This window comes from Glycine soja, chromosome 18, assembly GCF_004193775.1.
Source record: "Glycine soja cultivar W05 chromosome 18, ASM419377v2, whole genome shotgun sequence".
Classification (NCBI taxonomy): domain Eukaryota; kingdom Viridiplantae; phylum Streptophyta; class Magnoliopsida; order Fabales; family Fabaceae; genus Glycine; species Glycine soja.
Window position 1 is genome coordinate 51,502,006 of NC_041019.1, and position 18,718 is coordinate 51,520,723.

Here is an 18,718-nt window from a genome sequence, read left to right on the forward strand (position 1 = left end):
ATCGTTGGCTCAAAAATTTTTTACACACAATTGAAATCGAATTCTCCTAATAAATCGTTCTCCACATGTGAACATAATAAAATTTACACAACTACGTCAATCTTTTGGTTAGTTCATATGAATTTACATGTCAAGGAAAAGTAAAGTAAATTAATAAAGAGAAAAATTATTAGAAGTATTATTTTATTTACTTAAGAATTATTTTTTTTTCCAAATTGTTAATAGATGATTTATCTAAACTTAATTTTTCTAAATTTCTTTTTATACTTTCTATATCTATTCTATATCACTCTTGAATCTAATGGCCTCTACTTCTTGAGGTACATTATTTAATTTATATTTTGGCTAGATATTGTTGTTCGTTTATTTACTTAGTCATCATTATATTAACTATATAACTTTATTTTATTTTTTGAAATTTATGAATGAAAAAATATAATTAAAAGAAAAATTTTCACTAAAAGTTGTCAGTCAAATTTTTTAATAGAAACTAATAACTAATCATCAATCGACAGATACAATAATATTGACCAGTGAAGGCTTAGTATTCAATTTGACTCTTAAATTTTATTAAGGTATTTAATTGAGTTCTCATATTTTTAAAAGTTTCAATTAGGGGCACTTGTCGTGCCAAATGTAACATATCCTCTTTGATTTTCTTTTGATTTCTCCCTCTTTACTCAACGTATTCAAAAATTAATCGAGGGATTTTGCTCCCCATCACTAGACAAACAAAACACACCCATAACTTTATCTTCTCGTGGTCGCAAAATGGACATATCGTTGAATCTCCTCCGCAGGTCAACATGACCCAATTTCAATAAGAAGCGACTCTTGCACGCAGGAGCATCAGGTCAATGACAATGGTGAAGGATTGAGGTGTGGAATGAGGTGCACTATTTTGGTGAAGACGTTTGGGTGGTGCTACGTTTGAAATCTCGCTGGAGAATGAGAGGTTGATGGAGATAGAGAAATTGTTAATGACGTGGGTCAAAATTGGCAAAAAGGGTAATATTGATGCAACTTTAAAAACTTGAGGACCTAATTAAAGTTTTTAAAAATATAAGGATCCATCTGAGCATTTTAATGAAACTTGACAAGTAAATTGAGTATTAAGCCAGAAATGGAAGTACGTATGAATTTCTCAAATCACAACAACTCCGTAAATAAATAAAAATGGCTCCTTGTCTAGAGTCCGAGTTTGAAAAGCAGGCCCAAGCCGGAGTGTGGTATTATTGGCATACGGCACATGGCACGTGAGAGAGAGAAGCGTGTGAAGAGAAAAGCCGAAGCAGGCGTAACTTTTTTCTTTTTCTGTTTGTTATTATCAATTTCGTGTTTTCTCTCTTCTTCTTGTTACAAGAGAGAGATTCAAGGATCTGGTGCCCCTTCTTCCTTCCCCTTGTGTTGTGTTGTTGGGACCAATTCTTTAATCAGCGAGAGAGAGGGGGCGCAATAGTAGCCTTTAGCTTCTTTATTATTATTGTTTAGGGATGAGTGAGGTGAATGAATGAGAACAAAAACTCCGCCATCGCTCTTGTCTCTCACCATTGACTCTGCCGTCCTTAATCTCCCCGACATCTCCGATCTCTCCCATATCCCTGATCACATCCTCCTCGACCTCTTTTTGGTACGAGTACCACTACTTCTCTCTTTTTTTTTTTTTTTCTTTTTCTCTCTTGTACTTAGTAGTTAACTAAGGCTGTACTTGCATACCTTCTTTTTCTTCTTGATTCTTCTGATTGATTGCGACATGCCCTTTTGCTTTTATTAACGTCTCTTCTTTAGATCTCCCTTAAAAATCAAGGCTTGCTCGTAAATTTATGTTGTTGCACTCGTATCATTGAAAGGTTCTGCAGCTGCAAACTCTTTTGCCTTTGTTTTCTTATCATTTTTTGAAAGGAAAGAAAAAAAAAAAGAAACTTAGATGTAGTTCTTTAAGCAATGTTCTCCTATCAAAATCTTAGTTTCATTTTATCGCCCTATGCTGTTGGTTTATAGAAAGCATTGCTACATGAATTGTTGAGGTGAGATTCCAATTCTGATTAGAGAACAATACCGAAAGTACATAAGGAATTGCATATAAGTTTTGTACTTCTTGAAAATCCCGAGGACTCATGCTAAGCAAAATTATGAAACAAATCTCAATTCTCACTGGTACAAGATTGAATTGATATAGTTATGTTGTTTGGTCTTTTTTGGGGAGGAGGGTTGGTTGAGGATTTCCTAGAATCAGATTTTCCTTTACTTTCTGCTTTCTTGTTTGGGATATCGAATCTTGAAAATTGTTTATCCCTGTTGCTGTAAATGTTGATTTGGTTCTTACTTCTTAACTGCATCAAACGAGTGAGGCTTTTTCACAAGTTTTTTTGTGGAATTTGAGACACGTGTTTCATAATTAATTGGGGATGGGAATGTCAAATATTATGGATCTGGTTTCAATCCTTTTGTCGTCTATATATTATTATGAGTGATGGTTCTTGCGTTCTACCCTGAAGTTTTATTTTATTCTCACTATCGTTCAGCATCCTCATTGCATTACTTAATTTTCATGGACAGAGAATATTGAAGGCTGGGAAGCTGACTGAGAAAGTTCTGAGACTTTTTATAGCAACTGGTAAGGATGAAGTCCTCTCATTTGTTCAGGCACTCAATATCCAACATATTTTGACCCCTGTGCTTCCTACCAGTGAGTTATTTTAAGATTTTATCTAATACCTTACAGTAGCTGTTCCTGTAGTGGCAAAGGTTTGTTTTCTGACCTTTGAATATCTATGTGCAGGGTGTTCTGAGGCAAAACCAGACTATTAGTTTGTGGGATAGTCTGTATTCTGTACCTTGCAAGATGTCTCAAGCAGTTATCAACGAAAATGAAGTGGACATTGTGATTGGTGCACTGCACTCTGATCTTACAACTTTTATGAATGAATGGAAGCCAATTTTCTCCTGTTTTCACCTGATAATAATAAAAGATCCTGATCTCAAGGAGGAACTCCGAATTCCTGAAGGGTTCAGTGTGGATGTGTATACAAAGTCTGAGATTGAGCGAGTGGTGGGTTCTTCCACTTCTGTTCGCTTCTCTGGCTACTCTTGTAGATATTTTGGCTTCCTAATTTCACGGAAAAAGTATGTTGTCTGCATTGATGATGATTGTGTTCCTGCAAAAGATAATTTAGGGATACTGGTGGATGCTGTGGCTCAGCATATTGTGAACCTTCAGACTCCTGCCACCCCTTTCTTCTTTAATACTCTGTATGATCCATTCTGTAAGGGTGCAGATTTTGTTCGCGGGTACCCATTCAGCCTGCGAAGTGGGGTTGATTGTGCTCTGTCATGTGGGTTATGGCTCAATCTGGCCGACCTTGATGCTCCAACACAAGCTCTCAAGCCTGGACAGAGGAATTTGCGATATGTTGATGCAGTTGTGACTGTTCCTTCGAGAGCCATGGTGCCTGTGAGTGGAATCAACATTGCCTTTAACCGTGAAGTTGTTGGTCCAGCATTAGTCCCAGCTTTGAGGCTTGCAGGGGAAGGGAAATTGAGGTGGGAAACTATGGAAGATATATGGAGTGGAATGTGTGTGAAAGTTATATGTGATCACCTAGGTCTTGGTGTGAAAAGTGGGTTACCTTATGTTTGGAGAACAGAAAGGGGTGATGCGATACAAAGCTTGAAGAAAGAATGGGAAGGGGTGAAATTGATGGAGGATGTTGTTCCTTTCTTTCAGTCATTAAGGTTACCTCAATCAGCAACTACAGCAGAGGATTGCGTGGTCGAGATGGCCAAAACAGTGAAGGAGCAACTGGGGAAGGTTGATCCTATGTTTTCGGCGGCTGCTGAAGCCATGGAAGAGTGGGTCAAGCTCTGGAAGTCAGTTAGATCTGTTTGAAGCTCCCGAACTTGAGGACTCTCGTAGGAGTGGAGGTTATTGCCTTATTGGCTTCTATATTTCTTTATTTTATTTAACTAATTTATATCTGCCTTTTTTTTCAGTTTGTAGTGAACTAAGCTTACATTTTACCTGACACAGTTAGACTAAAGGCTGAATAAAATGAGTACTTATTGGCTTTGTGACAATTGAATAAATGCTTTGTCTTGCTTTGTCAATAATTGGTCTTTGAACAGAAGTCCGACTCTGCTATTTATCTTTGTTTCTTTATAACTTCTCTAAAAAGAGAGAACACATGCTTTGATGTTTACAAACAGATTCAATCACAAATGACAAGGAAACAATTTTTAGAACATGATTGGAATTGCTTCTGCAAACCAATATCATATTTGGAGACCAGTAACTTGATTTTCATTTATTCTCTATTGTCATCATAGAATTTGGGTTCGATTCTAACTCAATCCAAAAGTTAGTTCATAGGATGAGGATTGTCTTTTATTTATATATATTATCTTGACTATATCACTAGTCCATGTGAGATCTCTAATCCTTTTCCCTCATGTCAAGCATAGGAATTTTTGAGTGTAAGTTGCAAAACTGAACATCAATAACCACCTGATAACTAGTGGTCAGATAAGGTTTGAGTTATACCATTTTAGAATTTGGATTTAGGCCATGCATAAGAAACTATAGCAACCCAACAATAATTTGTCTCGATGTTCTAAGTAATTGTGGATAATAATAGGCCATGCGTAAAAACCATGAATGGCTTTAGGTTAAGTTACATTTCATGCAATATAAGTTATAATTGACTGGGTGCTTAACATGACACAATATATAATTGGGTTGCTATAGTTTCGGTCTAACTCTTAAATTTTTTTTAGGTGATATGATATTCACACTCTTGTTTGATCTTTCCACCTTCATTTTTTTACCGTGTATCTTTGTTATGTAACCGAGGAGGATAAATCGGAGATATTTACACCCATGAATCATGAGCAATCATATAAGTGAATATGACACTACCCTTTAATTCAAAACCTTAAGGTTTAGGTTTATGGGTCTTGTTCTTACTTATATGATTCTCAACCTTCTCATTCTTACATGATATGAGATTTTACTTCACACTTGTACTCCAACAATCTTCCTCACAAGTGTGAGTCTTTTTTACATGGTAGCCTCTTCCTCAAGTAGAAATCATTTTTATTCATGAGTATTTTCATGGTGGCCATTATCCACATGCTCTAGATACTTGCATCACCGCTCCACTCACAGAACAAGTTGTTTGGATCCACCGTTAGGAAGACTTCCGATACAAAGAATTCCCTGACCAAGGATCTACTGCCACCATCTTATTTGTCTGACTCAGTCATCAAGTCGAACTATCGACTCTGATATCAATGTTGGAAAATTGAAGGGGTAAATAAACTAGCGTACCCCATTGCCCAGAGACTCTTCGTTATGCGAAGGTATGAGGGAGGGATATTGTACGCAGCCTTATCCTTGCATATGCAAAGAGGCTGTTTTCGGATTCGAACCCATGACCAACAAGTCACCAAGGCACAACTTTAGCGCTGCACCTTAGACCAATGAGTCATGAACAACCATATAAGTGCATTTGACACCATATCTTAACCTAAAATCTTAAAGTTCAAGTTTATGAGTTTTCTTTTCACTTATATAGTGCTCTGATGTAGGACTTTGTGTCACACTTGTACCTTAATAATATCTCATTCAAGTGTGAGTCTCTTCCACATGATAGTCTCTTCCTTGAGCAAGTATCCAATGATGACCTTTAGAATTTAATCGTGGCTATCCTGATTCATTTGACCATTGCTGCCAACATACTTTGGTACTTTGCACCGCCACAACACTTGCAAGATCTGTTGCTTGGTCTTCATGCATGAGCTCATTCATCAGGAAGACTTTTCATGTCCATGGATCCTTCACTACCATTTTACTCGTCTGAGTCGGTCACCAAGTCGAAGTATCGACTTTGATACCAATTTTTGGGAAATTGAGGGGGATAAATATTTGAGAGATTTACATCAATGGGTCATGAACAACTATAGAAGTGAAATGATATCACATTTTAATCCAAAACTTTAAGACTCTAGTTTATGGGTCTTGCCTGGTGCTCAACCTTTTATTTTTTCGTTACTATATGTTGATGATATACTGATTGTTGGTAACCATTTGTGTGATGTGATTGAGTTGAAATCATTGTTGAACAAAGAGTTTGACATGAAGGACTTGGGTCCCCAAGAAAATTCAAGGGATGGAGATTCACATGAAAAAGAAATCCAAACGGTTATGGCTCTCACAACAAGTTTATGTTGAGAAGGTGCTAGACAAGTTCAACATGAACAATGCGAAGCCTGTGAGTACTCCATTGGCAAAACATTTTAAGCTTTCTATAGATCAATGTTTGAAGATAGATGTTGAGTTGGAGTACATGTCAAAGGTTCCCTATGCTAATGCTGTTGATTGCTTGATGTATGTTATGATGCATACTAGACCGGATTTGACACATGCTGTAAGTGAAGTCTGGATCTTGAGGTACTAAAGGGAACAGGTCATGATATTATATTTGGTAGTCAGCAAGGTGATCTTTCAGTTGTAGGATATGTGGATTCTGACCATGCTGGTGATCTGGATGACAGTCTCTTGTAAGTGGGTCTATTTGTTGGAAATCCATTATTTAATCTTGTGTGGCAATGTCAGCAATTGAAACAGAGCATATGGCGATAGCAGAGGCTAGCAAGGAAGTTGTGGTTAGTAGGGCTAGTGAAGGAGTTGGGCATCAAGCAAGGTGGAGTTCAGTTGCATTGTGATAGCCAGAGTGCTTTTGACTTGACAAAAAATCAGGTGTATTATGCTAAAACTAAGCATATTGATGTGAGGTTCCACAAGATCAAGGAGTTGATGACATCTTGTAAGATTTTGTTCAGGAAGGTTCACACTTTAGATAATGCAGCTGATATGTTAACCAAGGCGATCACAATTGACAAGTTCAAGCATTGCTTGGATTTGTTGAATGTTGCCAAGTGCTAGACATGACAGGACCTCCAACCTAGGAGACCAAGGTGGATTTATTATTTATCGTCCACGAGACAATATTCGCCAAGGTGGAGATTGTTGTACATGACTCATATTTTATGGGCTGAACAAAATGATAGAGTAAAGCATAAAGGCCACCCGTTGTTGGGTTATAAAGTGGGTTGGGGTGTGGGTAAAGTCCACAATGTGTAATATTATATACTGTGATGTAATCTTATTGTTTATGAATAAGAAATAGAAATAGTTGCTTTGCTCCCGAGGACATAGGCATACTTCTCAATCCTCGTTAAATCTCTTGTATTTGTGTATATGTGTGATTTCTCTTATACCTTTTAGAATTCTGGTTGCTATTGCTAACAATTGGTATCAGATGGCGCTTAACTCTAAGGCCAAATTCGAAGTGGGAAAGTTCGATGAAACTGGAAATTTTGGATTGTGGTAAAAGCGAGTTAAGGATTAGGCTCAACAAGGTCTTCTAAAGGCGTTGCACAAATCAAAGCCTAATAATATGGAGGCTTTGAATTTGGAGGAGTTGCAAAAGAAGGCTACAACAACCATACGCTTATGTTTGGCAGATGAAGTTCTCTATCACGTGATGAAGTTGATGTCTCCGGGGGAGGTATAGAAGAAATTGGAGAGTCAATATATGTCGAAATCATTGACGAACAAATTGTATTTGAAACGTAAATTAGTTGAAGATGCAAAAGGGTTCAGATCTCCAACAACATGTGAATGCCTTCAATCAGATTAACAATGACTAGCAAGGCCGGATGTAAAGTTTGAGGATGAGGATAAAGCATGTATTCTGTTGTGTTCTTTGCTTTCTTCTTATGAACATTTGGTGACAACCTTAACATACGAGAAAGACTCAATCAGTCTGAAGTTAATATAGGCTGCACTTATGTCTCACTCTAAACGGAGACAAAATGCAGTGGAGAGTTTGCAAGGCGATGGTCTGTATGTGAAGGGGAAGCATGAATGTGAAAGGACACAAGACAAGAGTTTTGGTGATAAACAGAGGAAGAAGTCCAAGTCCAAAGAACACAAGAAAACAATGGAGTGCTACAAATGCAACCAGAAGGGGCATTTCAAAAAGGATTGCCTAGAGTTGAAGAAATCTGGTTAAAGAACGTCTCGCTTAGCAAATGTGGCAGAGACTGATGATTTAGACTACTACACTAAAGGAGATGTCTACTACAATGAGAGAGATGTTCTCTCTGGTTCATGTAGTCAGTTGACAGATGCATGGATTCTTGATTCTAGATATTATTACCATATGACTCCCAACAGGGAGTGGTTCACCACATACAGGTCCGACAATTTTGACAGTGACTGTATGGGTAACAACAAAACGTGTGGTAATGAGACAATTACATATTGCTATGGATGATGGTGGAGTGAGAACGTCGTGTGATGTTTGACATATCCCTAAATTAAGGAAAAAATTGATCTCACTTGGTACCTTACATGCTAATGGTTTTAGTTGCAGAAGTAATGGAGATAAGGATACCCTCAGAGTGTGTAAATGGGCGTTGACTGTGATGAAAGCACAATAGACTGTAGGAAACATTCTCAGCAGTGAATATGGCATGCTACCTACTCAATCAATCACCACGAGCATCATTAGATGAGAAAGTTGCAGGGGAAGTTTGGACAGGTAACCCTGTTGATTTTTATGATTTGAAAATATTTGGGTGTTATGCTTTTGTGCATATTTCTAGTGATGAGATCTAAACTCGACCCAAAGTCAAACAAGTGTATTTTCGTAGGTTATTCCAAAGGTGTGAAAGGGTTCAAGTTTTGGTATCTGGTTTCTAAGAAGATTGTGATCAACAAGGATGCAGTGTTTGATGAACAATCCATGTTGCCAAAGATAGTTGATACAACTATGCCAATATCTGATGGAGCTTCCCGTAACTCCATGGGGATTTAGGTGGACCTAGAGCACCTGTTGGTGATTCTTGAGAGCGTAAAAGCATGCAGTCCAAGACCTGAGGCGACACCCAGACCTGAGCCTAGATCTGGGTCTAGGTGGACAACATGAGAAGTACAATCTTGTCAATGATAGAGATCATCACACCATTAAACCCGTTGTCTGATATGGGTTTGAAGAATTGACTAAATTGGCAGCTTTTGCACTTTTGACTAGTGTTGTAGATCTTTATACCTTTCAAGAGGCTATGAATAGCCTGAAGAAAGACAAATGGATGGGTGTTATGGTGGAGGAGATGAAGTCTTTAGAAAAATTAGACATGGGAGCTAGTTGAGCTTTCTATGTGCAAGAGAGTCGTAGGATGCAAATGGGTTTACAAGAGGAAACCTCCAGTATTATTAAAAAGGAAGGGAAAAGTTCAAGGCTCGCTTAGTAGCAAAGGGATATGGACAATAGAAGGAGGTTGATTATGATGAGGTTTTCTCCCTAGTTGTGAGACACCTTTATCAAGACGATGTTAGCCTTGGTAGCCTGTCGTGACATGCACTTGGAGCAGATGAATGTGAAGATAATCTTTCTTCATGGTGATCTACAGGAAGAAATTTACATGAAGCAGCTAGAGGGGTTCAGTAAAGGTGGACTGAGTTGGTTGGTTTGTAAGTTGAAGAAGTTTTTGTATGGATTGAAATAGTCTCCAAAGTAATGGTATAAATGGTTTGATTCCTACATTCTTTGGATTGGTTACAAGCGATGTGAGTATGACTGTTGTGTTTATGTTAGAAGCCTTGATGATGGCTTACATGAGTAAGATGGTGGTGACAACGAATCCATGGGTATGAAGATCCCTTGTATTGAAAGTCTCCTTGATGGGTGAGTCCATACATGGAGGCCAAGCAGCGGGTCTCGTAGGTGTTGCGATGGTACAAGATACTAGAATATGTTAGCGACAATGCTAGACGAGCTGAGGTAGGCACAATTAAGCTCTAAGAGCCATTATTGGATACTTGTGGAATAAAATGAATTTAGCTCGAGAAAAAGACTACTATGTGGAAAAGACTGACACTTGAGGGGAGATTATTGAAGTATAAGTGTGAGGTGAAATCTCATATCGAGTAGAAATAAAAAAGTTAAGCGTCATATAAGTGAATAGAAAATCCATAATCTTGAGTCTTAAGGTTTTAGGTTAAATTGTGGTGTCAAGTTCACATATGTGATTGCTCATGATCCGTTGGTGTAGATCTTCTTGGTATTTATTCCCTTGGTTACACAACAATCTTGTTAACAATTGACAAGATATATAACAAAAATTTCTTTTCGTTAAATTTGTGACATGTAAAAAAAAATGTTGTTATCGAAGAAATAATGGTGGCATGAAAATTCACATGGAGAAGACCATGGAGGACAAGGAAGAACAATGCAATGCTTGTAGTAAAGAAAGTGAGATGCATAAAAATCATGGTAGAATTATGATGCATAAAAATCATGATAGAGTTGAAGCAAGGAGGAATAATTTCTACTTCTACCAAAATCAATTTCATAAAAAAAAAGTAGGGTGAAGGGGGGCATGTGTATCCGTACATATCTCCGTGTAATATTTGTCATTCATAATTAAGAGACTTGACTTAGATCAATCAGGTCAATGGGTTTTTTTTATTTACATGAGGCCACGGTGCATATCTATATCAACAAAAGGACATTTAACTTCAAATAGGTTCTACTTTATTATTAAAGCTTTTATTTTAAACTTCAAAGTAATTTTTAAGTAAAAAAAATTGAGTCAATCATAACCTTACAACTGTATTTTTTTTTTCTTCTAATCGTTGTCCCTTAATGCAATAGTTAAGAAATAAAAAATTAACAGATTTTTTTAGAAAATGTATCATTTAATTTTAGAAATCAAATTTACATCCATCATGATTTCAATTAAAACTTTTTCATTGTTGATTATTTAACTATTATCATTAGGATAATGGAAATATGATAACTTATTTCACTATGCATTTAATAACTAATGCTTGAGTTATAAATATTTCCAAATAAAATTAGAATATTTTCCATAATAGATATTTATAATCATAGACGGAAAAAACCTCTTCTATCTTATTTCATATGATGCACAATCATGTTTACGAATAAACTTTCATTCAATAAAAAAATTATGGAAAAAGTGCTTGATTAATCAGCTTGATTAATCAATTTAATCAAATGATGCCCAGGGTTCCCAATAGATTCAATAATCAAAGCAAAGCTAGCCATGAAATCGGTCTACAAATTTTAAAACCGAAGGTAATCGTTGAACACACATTAGAGTACGAAGTCCAAAATTATTAACTACTAAGTGTAATTTGAAAAGCTTATGAATTCTTGGAAATTTCTCATAATTGTCTAATTTTTCATGACTTAAAATATATATGAATAGATATATATATATAAAATAAGTTAATAAATTTTACAAACATTTGTTAAGGGACACAGTCTTATTTTTTAATACAAGTGTATTAGCAAATTACATCAGTGTGTATTTTAAGATATTATACTTATAATAAAAAATAAATATATATATAAACAAAACACACACACATATATATATATATATATATATATATATATATATATATGAAAATGTCGAAATGTGTCCACATTCAAGTTCCAATTGAGATCGAAATTCCACTTACCATGGTTTGGGAAGGGTTTCTATTGACTTGACCAGTTGGATAAAGCGAGCTACCTGACTGAGGCTCTTCAATGATCATTCTCATCTGGATTCCAAGAAATTCAGCATATATATAATTTGCATTGCCTCGACAATTCTTTACTGCAGATGGTTATGACCAAATGGACATGTTATATATATATATATATATATATATATTAACGTGTGGATGCTTACAATGGATCACTCAAAATCGTGATAATTACATTAAAGTGCATGCATAATATATAGCTTATTATATATATGGCTAATAACAAGATAAGATTAAAGGCCATGCAAAGTATATCATGAGTGTTTATGGATCACTCATCAAAATGGAAGAGTTGTTCCCCATTGGGGCAACTATATTCTCTTAAGTATTTTAAGGTCCCGAACTTTAATAGGTTTGATGGGATCATGAATCTGCTCCAGCATTTGAAGACCTACTGTGTATAGAAGGCGATATGGTAAAAAAATTAGAGGTTCATTGTAACATTGGTTCGTTCTTAGGATTGACGATGTTCTCCACAAATTAATGTGTTCCTTTGACACATCTTGTGTGAAAAGAAAGTTGTTTATAAAAATCACAGTTTAGCCTTTCAAAGAAAAAAAAAAGTCTTCTCAATGCATTTTTTCCTCACTCACTACTTAATTAGAAAACTTCGAAAGAGATTACTCCTTCCAAAACTTCCTCAAGTCAAATATATTTAACTTTAACTTTGAAATTCTAATGTTGTGATACATAAAAGAAAATACATCTTTTTGTTACGTGTAATGCTAATCATTTCATTAATGTAGTCCTATACATACATAATGTGTGAATTTCTCTCATTTTAGTATCTATTTGCTTTATTTGAGTGTCTCATGCCTCTTAGTATTACCTTCCTTATCAACCTCTTTGAGGAGAGATTGATAGGACTTGCTCTGAAACGGTGCATTCACTTTGACCATTCTGAGAATTAATGTTAGAATGCCCTAATAGACATGGGTAAATATTGGTTCAACATAGATGTGGCTCCAATTTGGGAACACTTAAAGAATTAATTTAATGCAGAAAAGAAATGTGGAAGCTTTAATAGGAAAATTCGCAGAAGGTGGAGTGTACTGGTGACGCAATTAAGTCGAATCACACCATAATTTAAACTTATCCAAACTATGTTCGTACTTCTTAGGTACATTGGAGACTCCTTGTGTTAGGTTGATGCCTCATATGGAGACTTCATCGATTTGATTACAAGAGAAAGGATTAAGGGGCCACAATGAAAACAGAAAAATTATCAGTAAATAATGTATATGATGGCTTTAAGAAAAGTATCTACCTAAGAAAAAGGTATGAGAAGTAAGCTATCTACAAAGCTAAAAGATCTCCCCAAGAGAACAATATTCAAGTACCAAAGACTTATGCACCTACACATGTTCAAACTATAATTACTACTCTTCCTAATCGTCACAAAATCGCCTAATCAAGCAACAACAATGACCTAATATGGGTTGCTCTTTGGATCTTTCGTCGTTCTTGAAATCCGTCTAATATAGTTAGCAACTCATGGACTTCCCTGGACAACCCTAATATGACTTGCCAATGATCACATGTGGATGTTCTCCAGCATTCTGTTGAAGACTGTGAAGCGTGGTGAAGAGGGTAATTGGTAATGGAAAGTTGGAAATTCAAGAGGACATTCTAGGCACAAGTTGTGGTAATAACCCCAAGGGTGTACACAAGAAAAAAAAAAATCCCTTACAAGTAAAATGCATAAAATTGTGAAATTAAAGATGTAAAATGTGTAATTAAGTAAAAAAAAATATTGGATGAGATAATATTTTTCTTAGTCTTTACACTTTGAAAGATCACTCTTTAATTATCAATTAGAAAATAACCTTATAATACATAAAAAGGATACAAAACATTTCATCAGATAAAATTACAATTTGAATCTTCTAAGTCTATTTCGTTTCCACTTTGATTCTTCATGTCAATATTTTTCCTAAATTTTTTTCAATTCAATTTAATTCTGTACGTGTCTAACTTTTTGGTTAAATAACAATTTTAGTCCCTTTTAATTTTTTATCGTGATTTTGTTCCCAACTTTAATCTCACAATTTAAAAAATCCATTTGGTTCAACCATTAAATTTGTATATGTTTATTTTTTAAATTGTATCCTAGATCTAATAAATTATTTAAGGTATCATTAAAAAATAATTTTAAATCAATTAAAATATAAAAAAAATAAATATATGTATATATAATTGATGATTGAATTAAAATTACATATTTTTTAAAATGTGGAAAATAAAATATGAAAAAATTATGAAGACAAAAATTACAGATAAAAAACAAAAGAGACCAAAATTATTGTAGTTTAGTCAAATTATTTTTTTTCATATCAAACATTATCTGCTAACTTTGCTCTATCTTTTAACTTTTGTTAATTTAGATGACGTGGATATGAGTTCAAGATAATGATGATTGATGGTGGGAGAATGAAGTTATTAAGAGAATTAATTGGTAAGTATCCAAAAAAAAATGGTAGGTAATGATGTCTTTACTATAATTATTAGGTATCTAAAATGAATAATAAAGTTACGGATGAGTTGGCTGCAAAGGAGCATATTACAACAAGCGCGTATTACAACTGGCTACAGAGGTTTCGAGCTGGTCAATTTCAGAATTTTGAATAATAGTTTGATGGTAAAGCGGGGAAAGTATGGAGAAAGAAAATTCTAATTCAAAATTAAAATGTTGTAATAATAATAATAATGCAAAGGACTAAATTGAATGGAAGAAAAAGTATAAAAAAACATTTAAATCTAAATTAAACATAGAGGAAGAAAATTTTAATTTTGACCCATTATTTTATATATAATGCATATATCTTCTCATAATAGAAATTAAACCAAAGTACAATCATTATAAAACAATAATTATGTGAAAAATAAAAGTTGGTCATGTATTGTTTCAAAGGCAGAAAAAAAAATGTTGCAACAGTTGTTAAATGCAAAATAAATTGTATTTATTAAGTTTGTATAATACTTTATTCATATTGTTGCAAAAAAATAAAAATATAGGAAGCAAAATATTAATGTCTAATCATACTTAAAAAGTACTAGTATTTACATATCTGAAATCAATACAGTGAAAAAGAAAAGTGTAATTTCTGTTTGATCTTCTTTTTCTCTAGCACCGGTACAATGCCAAGAAGAAGGAATATATCTCTCTCTTCCTCATAAATTAACTATTAGGTTACAAAAGTTGAAACTTGCTTTACTTCTTCACTCATTTCTTGCATTTGCATTCTTTTTTTCTTTTTTCTTTTTATCATTGATGAAAATAAAAAGAAGCAAATTGCAACCTCTGGAAGACAGTGCCAATGGCATCTGCTTCTAAACAAAAAAACAACCTCAGTAGGACAGAAGATGCAACCATGCATCTTGGATAGTTTTTGGGCACAAAAATTCGCTTCCCTGAGAGTGAATATAAGGGCATCCCACTGGTAGCTAGAAAGCAAGGACTTAAATATATAGATGCAATGATAGCAGCAAATGGGTGAAAAGAATTAGAGAGTCTGTCTCATTGTGAAAGCCTTTAATTTGTTCCAAGCGTGATGAATACCCCATTTCAGATAGCTAAGAACTCAGCTTTTATGTTGGTAGTATGTCCACAATATTGCAGTCTCTGATGCATTCTGGAAATGTGCAAGAATTGTCACAACCTCTCTAAATTTTAAGATTTTTCTTTCAATTCCTTAGAAAACTTATTTGGAGTCGCAAAAGTCTTTTTTGTCAAATTTAAATATTTGTATCTTTTTTAGAATATCCTTTGATTAGGTATAGATATGTATTTGCTATCTGCATGATAAGTATTTTTAAATACATGTGCCATGTTGATGTTGATAAAAGCTTAATTTCTCTTCTTCCCCTACTTTTATAAAGTATCTGTGCAATTGAGAAAATTGTACAAGCCTTCTTCACCTCTTTGGTTATTGTAGAGATTTGTGTTTGAGAGTGCTCCAAACTTTTGAGGTTTTCGTTTATGCTGAATTATATATATGCTGAATTAATGTCTTTGAAAATTTTTATTGGGCGCCACTGATTATTATATTTAAGTTTATCAAATTCGAGAGTTTACGTAAATTTAAGAGAGTTTCATAAATTTGACTCAGATTAAATTCGTAGACTTATAAGAGTTCACTACATATAAAAATAATAACAATATTTATAAATACTATACTAATTAAACATTTCAATAATAAAACAAAATAGTTAATAATAAATTTTACAATACTTAAATAACTAAGTCTAGTAATGCATCACTATTAAATAATAACTTGCAGATATTATGGTAGTAGTAGAGCATTTCCATCAAGGAGAATTTGATGTTATTAGAGAAAAAAGGTTTGATACTATTGGATGTGAGAATTTTTTGATTCGGAACCAACACACTAAATAACCCAAACATTTTGGTATAATTTTCTTAACTTATTGACTCCTTAACTCAGTAGTAATAAATTCAAGAATTTATCGAATTTACTTAAAATTTATTGAGTTTACCCAAAATATACTAAAAAAAGAGTTAACATAGAAGTCAACTCACAGGAATAAATAATAAACTCATAAAATCGTAAGAATTAAGAAGTTAACTTAATTTGATAACCATGATTATATTATATCGGTCACACCGTACAAAAATATATACGTACTCATTGATTTTAATTATTTTTATTTTCAAGACAAGAAGTAGAAGAAAAAAGTTTGCCTTTTTGGTATGCATTTTCCTTACAAGTAGCTAATTAACTGTCCTATAAGACTGGGTCTTTATAAGACCATTGATCATGAGTATCTTTTTTCTACCACTAGTGGGCATGAATTACTCTTGTCACCCGAACAAACCGCTGAGGAGCACTATATATACATATTCATAATGATTTACAATACAACAAAACCTCATACGATTCCCTAACAGAGAAAAGAAATTAGAAACTAATTTCAAGACACATTAAGACAATGGCAAGCTTCACCCTAGTCACATCCCTCCCAAAGTTTGGCCATGCTGGAGCAGCAATTGCTAGGACTCGTGTCTGGAATCCTAGGGTTTTCGCAGCTGCTACACCTAGAACTATCCAAGTAAATAATTCAAATTTGTGTTTATATATATGTAATAATATGTGTGTGTGATTAATTATAATTTGAGGAAAATGGAAAAAGAAAGTTGAATATGGCTTATAGTCTAATTATTATATTTTCCAGTTTATATATTAATATTCTTTCCAAAATCTTTTGCTTTACCAATTCTACTATCTTAATTTGTAGGTTCCAAGAGAAGGACCAGCAACCGCTGAAGGCACCACACAAGGAGCTAGTGAAACAGTCAATAACAGTTTGAACGAAGCGCAAGACAAGGCTTACACCACAGCGGAACATGTAATATTACTAGCTAGTGACAGTATCAATGCATGAGGGTAGCCAACTCATAAAATCAACCATTGTCTAGCCAATCAGTTATTGATTAGACTGAAATTGGACTCAAATATTTTAAGGTCTCAAGTAGTTTAATTGTGCATGAAAAAATAATAATTGAAAAGATAAATCTCAATAAAGATCATCAGTAAGATATTTTAACAAATATTACTCTTAATAAAATTGATAAATACTATCACCAAATACGTAGGTTGTTTAATATTGGATTATTTTAACTTAATCAAAAGTCTCACGATTAAATTTTGAATATCTAGTTGTATTAAATACTTGAAGGAAATTTTTTTACGGATCATAATAGTTTTATCTAGCTTAAACATGTGATTACCTTAAGTTGGAGATATTTGTGATCTAAATAAAAAAATTTGGTGAATATTTCACACTAATGACATTGTTGAAATAAATAAAGCCAAATTGAAAGAAAGAATACACTATAATATTAAAATTTAATTTGTTAAATGTTTCACACTTATACTAAAAAATTAATTCATATATATACACTATTTTTTTTAAATCCTAATTGATCTTTAATATTCAAACAGGTGGCTAACAAGACAAATGAGGTGGCTGGTCAGATGTCAGCAAGTGCTCAAAATATGGCTGGTAAAGCAAAACAGACAATGCAAGAGGCATGGGAATTCAGTAAGAACAAAGCCAATACCGTGGTAGGAAAGACTAAAGAATCAGCTGAACACGCCAAAGATAATGTGGTAGGAAAGACTAAAGAATCAGCTGAATACGTCAAAGATAATGCAGAGGCAGTGAAGAAGAACATGAACTCAAAGAACTGATTTAATGTCTCCATCATATTTCATGGTTACCATTTAAGCACTTTTTTTTTCTTTTTTCTTTTTATACTAATTTCATTTTGTTATGCATGGCATCAAATATGGAGAGGATCGATCGATATGTCTCTTCCCATGTGCCATTGATTAGTTTGAAACAAAAACTCATTTTGTTTCAATTATCAATAAATATTTAAGCCTTTCATTCTCTTGTTGTCTCTGTTGAAAAATGTCTATTCGTTAAAGTAAATTAGAGTAACAATATTTGTTCTTAAAAAATTACTTTATTTTAAGCTATTTCTTAATCTTAAAAGTGAAATTTCAATAATTAATTAATTAAATTTAATAATATTTGGTTTTGACATATGAAAGTTTATTACCTCTAATAACCTATAAATTTAAAATCATTTTTAATTAAAATATAAAATATTATATTATTAAATAATATAACAATATTGCCCTATAAGCATATATGCTAGATCATAGGATTTATTAAATCTATAATATAAATAAATAATTTTTCAAAAAATAAATTATATTTTAGATTTATAATAAATAATTTATATTGTGATACATTATTATTTTTATTTATTGATAATTTCTATTTTAAAAGTAAAATTTAAGTTAGAATCAAAGATGTTGAAAATGATAAATTGAAAGAATCTGCAGAAAAGATAAATTGCGTGTGAATGAGAAGGGTGCTCGATGTTATATGAAACAACAAATTAGGGAATTTTTTTTTTCTAGAGTTACAAAACGAAATATACAAAATGTAACAAGTAAAAAAAATCCTTGGGTTCATGTAATTTACTACTCTAACTTTTTTAATTTGCTTTATTCTCTAATTTATTTTCATGTTAATATTTATCCAAACTTTTAATTTGTT

The 18,718-nt window shown here is 33.5% G+C and overlaps 2 protein-coding genes across 3 annotated transcripts; both read left to right on the forward strand.

The window, feature by feature from the left end:
• The first annotated feature begins 1,152 nt into the window (after positions 1–1,152).
• Positions 1,153–4,127, forward strand: LOC114396763 (probable UDP-arabinopyranose mutase 5). 2 transcript variants are annotated; one of them, XM_028358910.1, is made up of 3 exons: positions 1,153–1,630; positions 2,560–2,689; positions 2,783–4,127. In XM_028358910.1, exon 3 carries the CDS (start codon positions 2,846–2,848, stop codon positions 3,887–3,889), a length of 1,044 nt encoding a protein of 347 aa, XP_028214711.1. In that variant the 5' UTR covers positions 1,153–1,630; positions 2,560–2,689; positions 2,783–2,845; the 3' UTR covers positions 3,890–4,127. The 2 variants fall into 2 exon arrangements, with proteins under 2 accessions (XP_028214711.1, XP_028214712.1); XM_028358911.1 differs by having other exon boundaries at positions 1,546–1,630; positions 2,560–2,617.
• A 12,400-nt stretch (positions 4,128–16,527) lies between these two features.
• On the forward strand, positions 16,528–18,040 carry LOC114395150 (uncharacterized protein At4g13230-like). Its single transcript, XM_028356859.1, has 3 exons — positions 16,528–16,696; positions 16,883–16,993; positions 17,590–18,040. Exons 1-3 carry the CDS (start codon positions 16,577–16,579, stop codon positions 17,836–17,838), a joined length of 480 nt encoding a protein of 159 aa, XP_028212660.1. The 5' UTR covers positions 16,528–16,576; the 3' UTR covers positions 17,839–18,040.
• The last annotated feature ends 678 nt before the right edge of the window (positions 18,041–18,718 follow it).

Coding starts and splice junctions, on each gene's coding strand:
- LOC114396763 (XM_028358910.1), top strand. CDS start 2,846: ATGTCTCAAGCAGTTATCAACGAAAATGAAGTGGACATTGTGATTGGT.
- LOC114395150 (XM_028356859.1), top strand. CDS start 16,577: ATGGCAAGCTTCACCCTAGTCACATCCCTCCCAAAGTTTGGCCATGCT. Junction 16,697..16,882: donor CTACACCTAGAACTATCCAA/GTAAATAATTCA, acceptor CTTAATTTGTAG/GTTCCAAGAGAAGGACCAGC. Junction 16,994..17,589: donor CTTACACCACAGCGGAACAT/GTAATATTACTA, acceptor ATATTCAAACAG/GTGGCTAACAAGACAAATGA.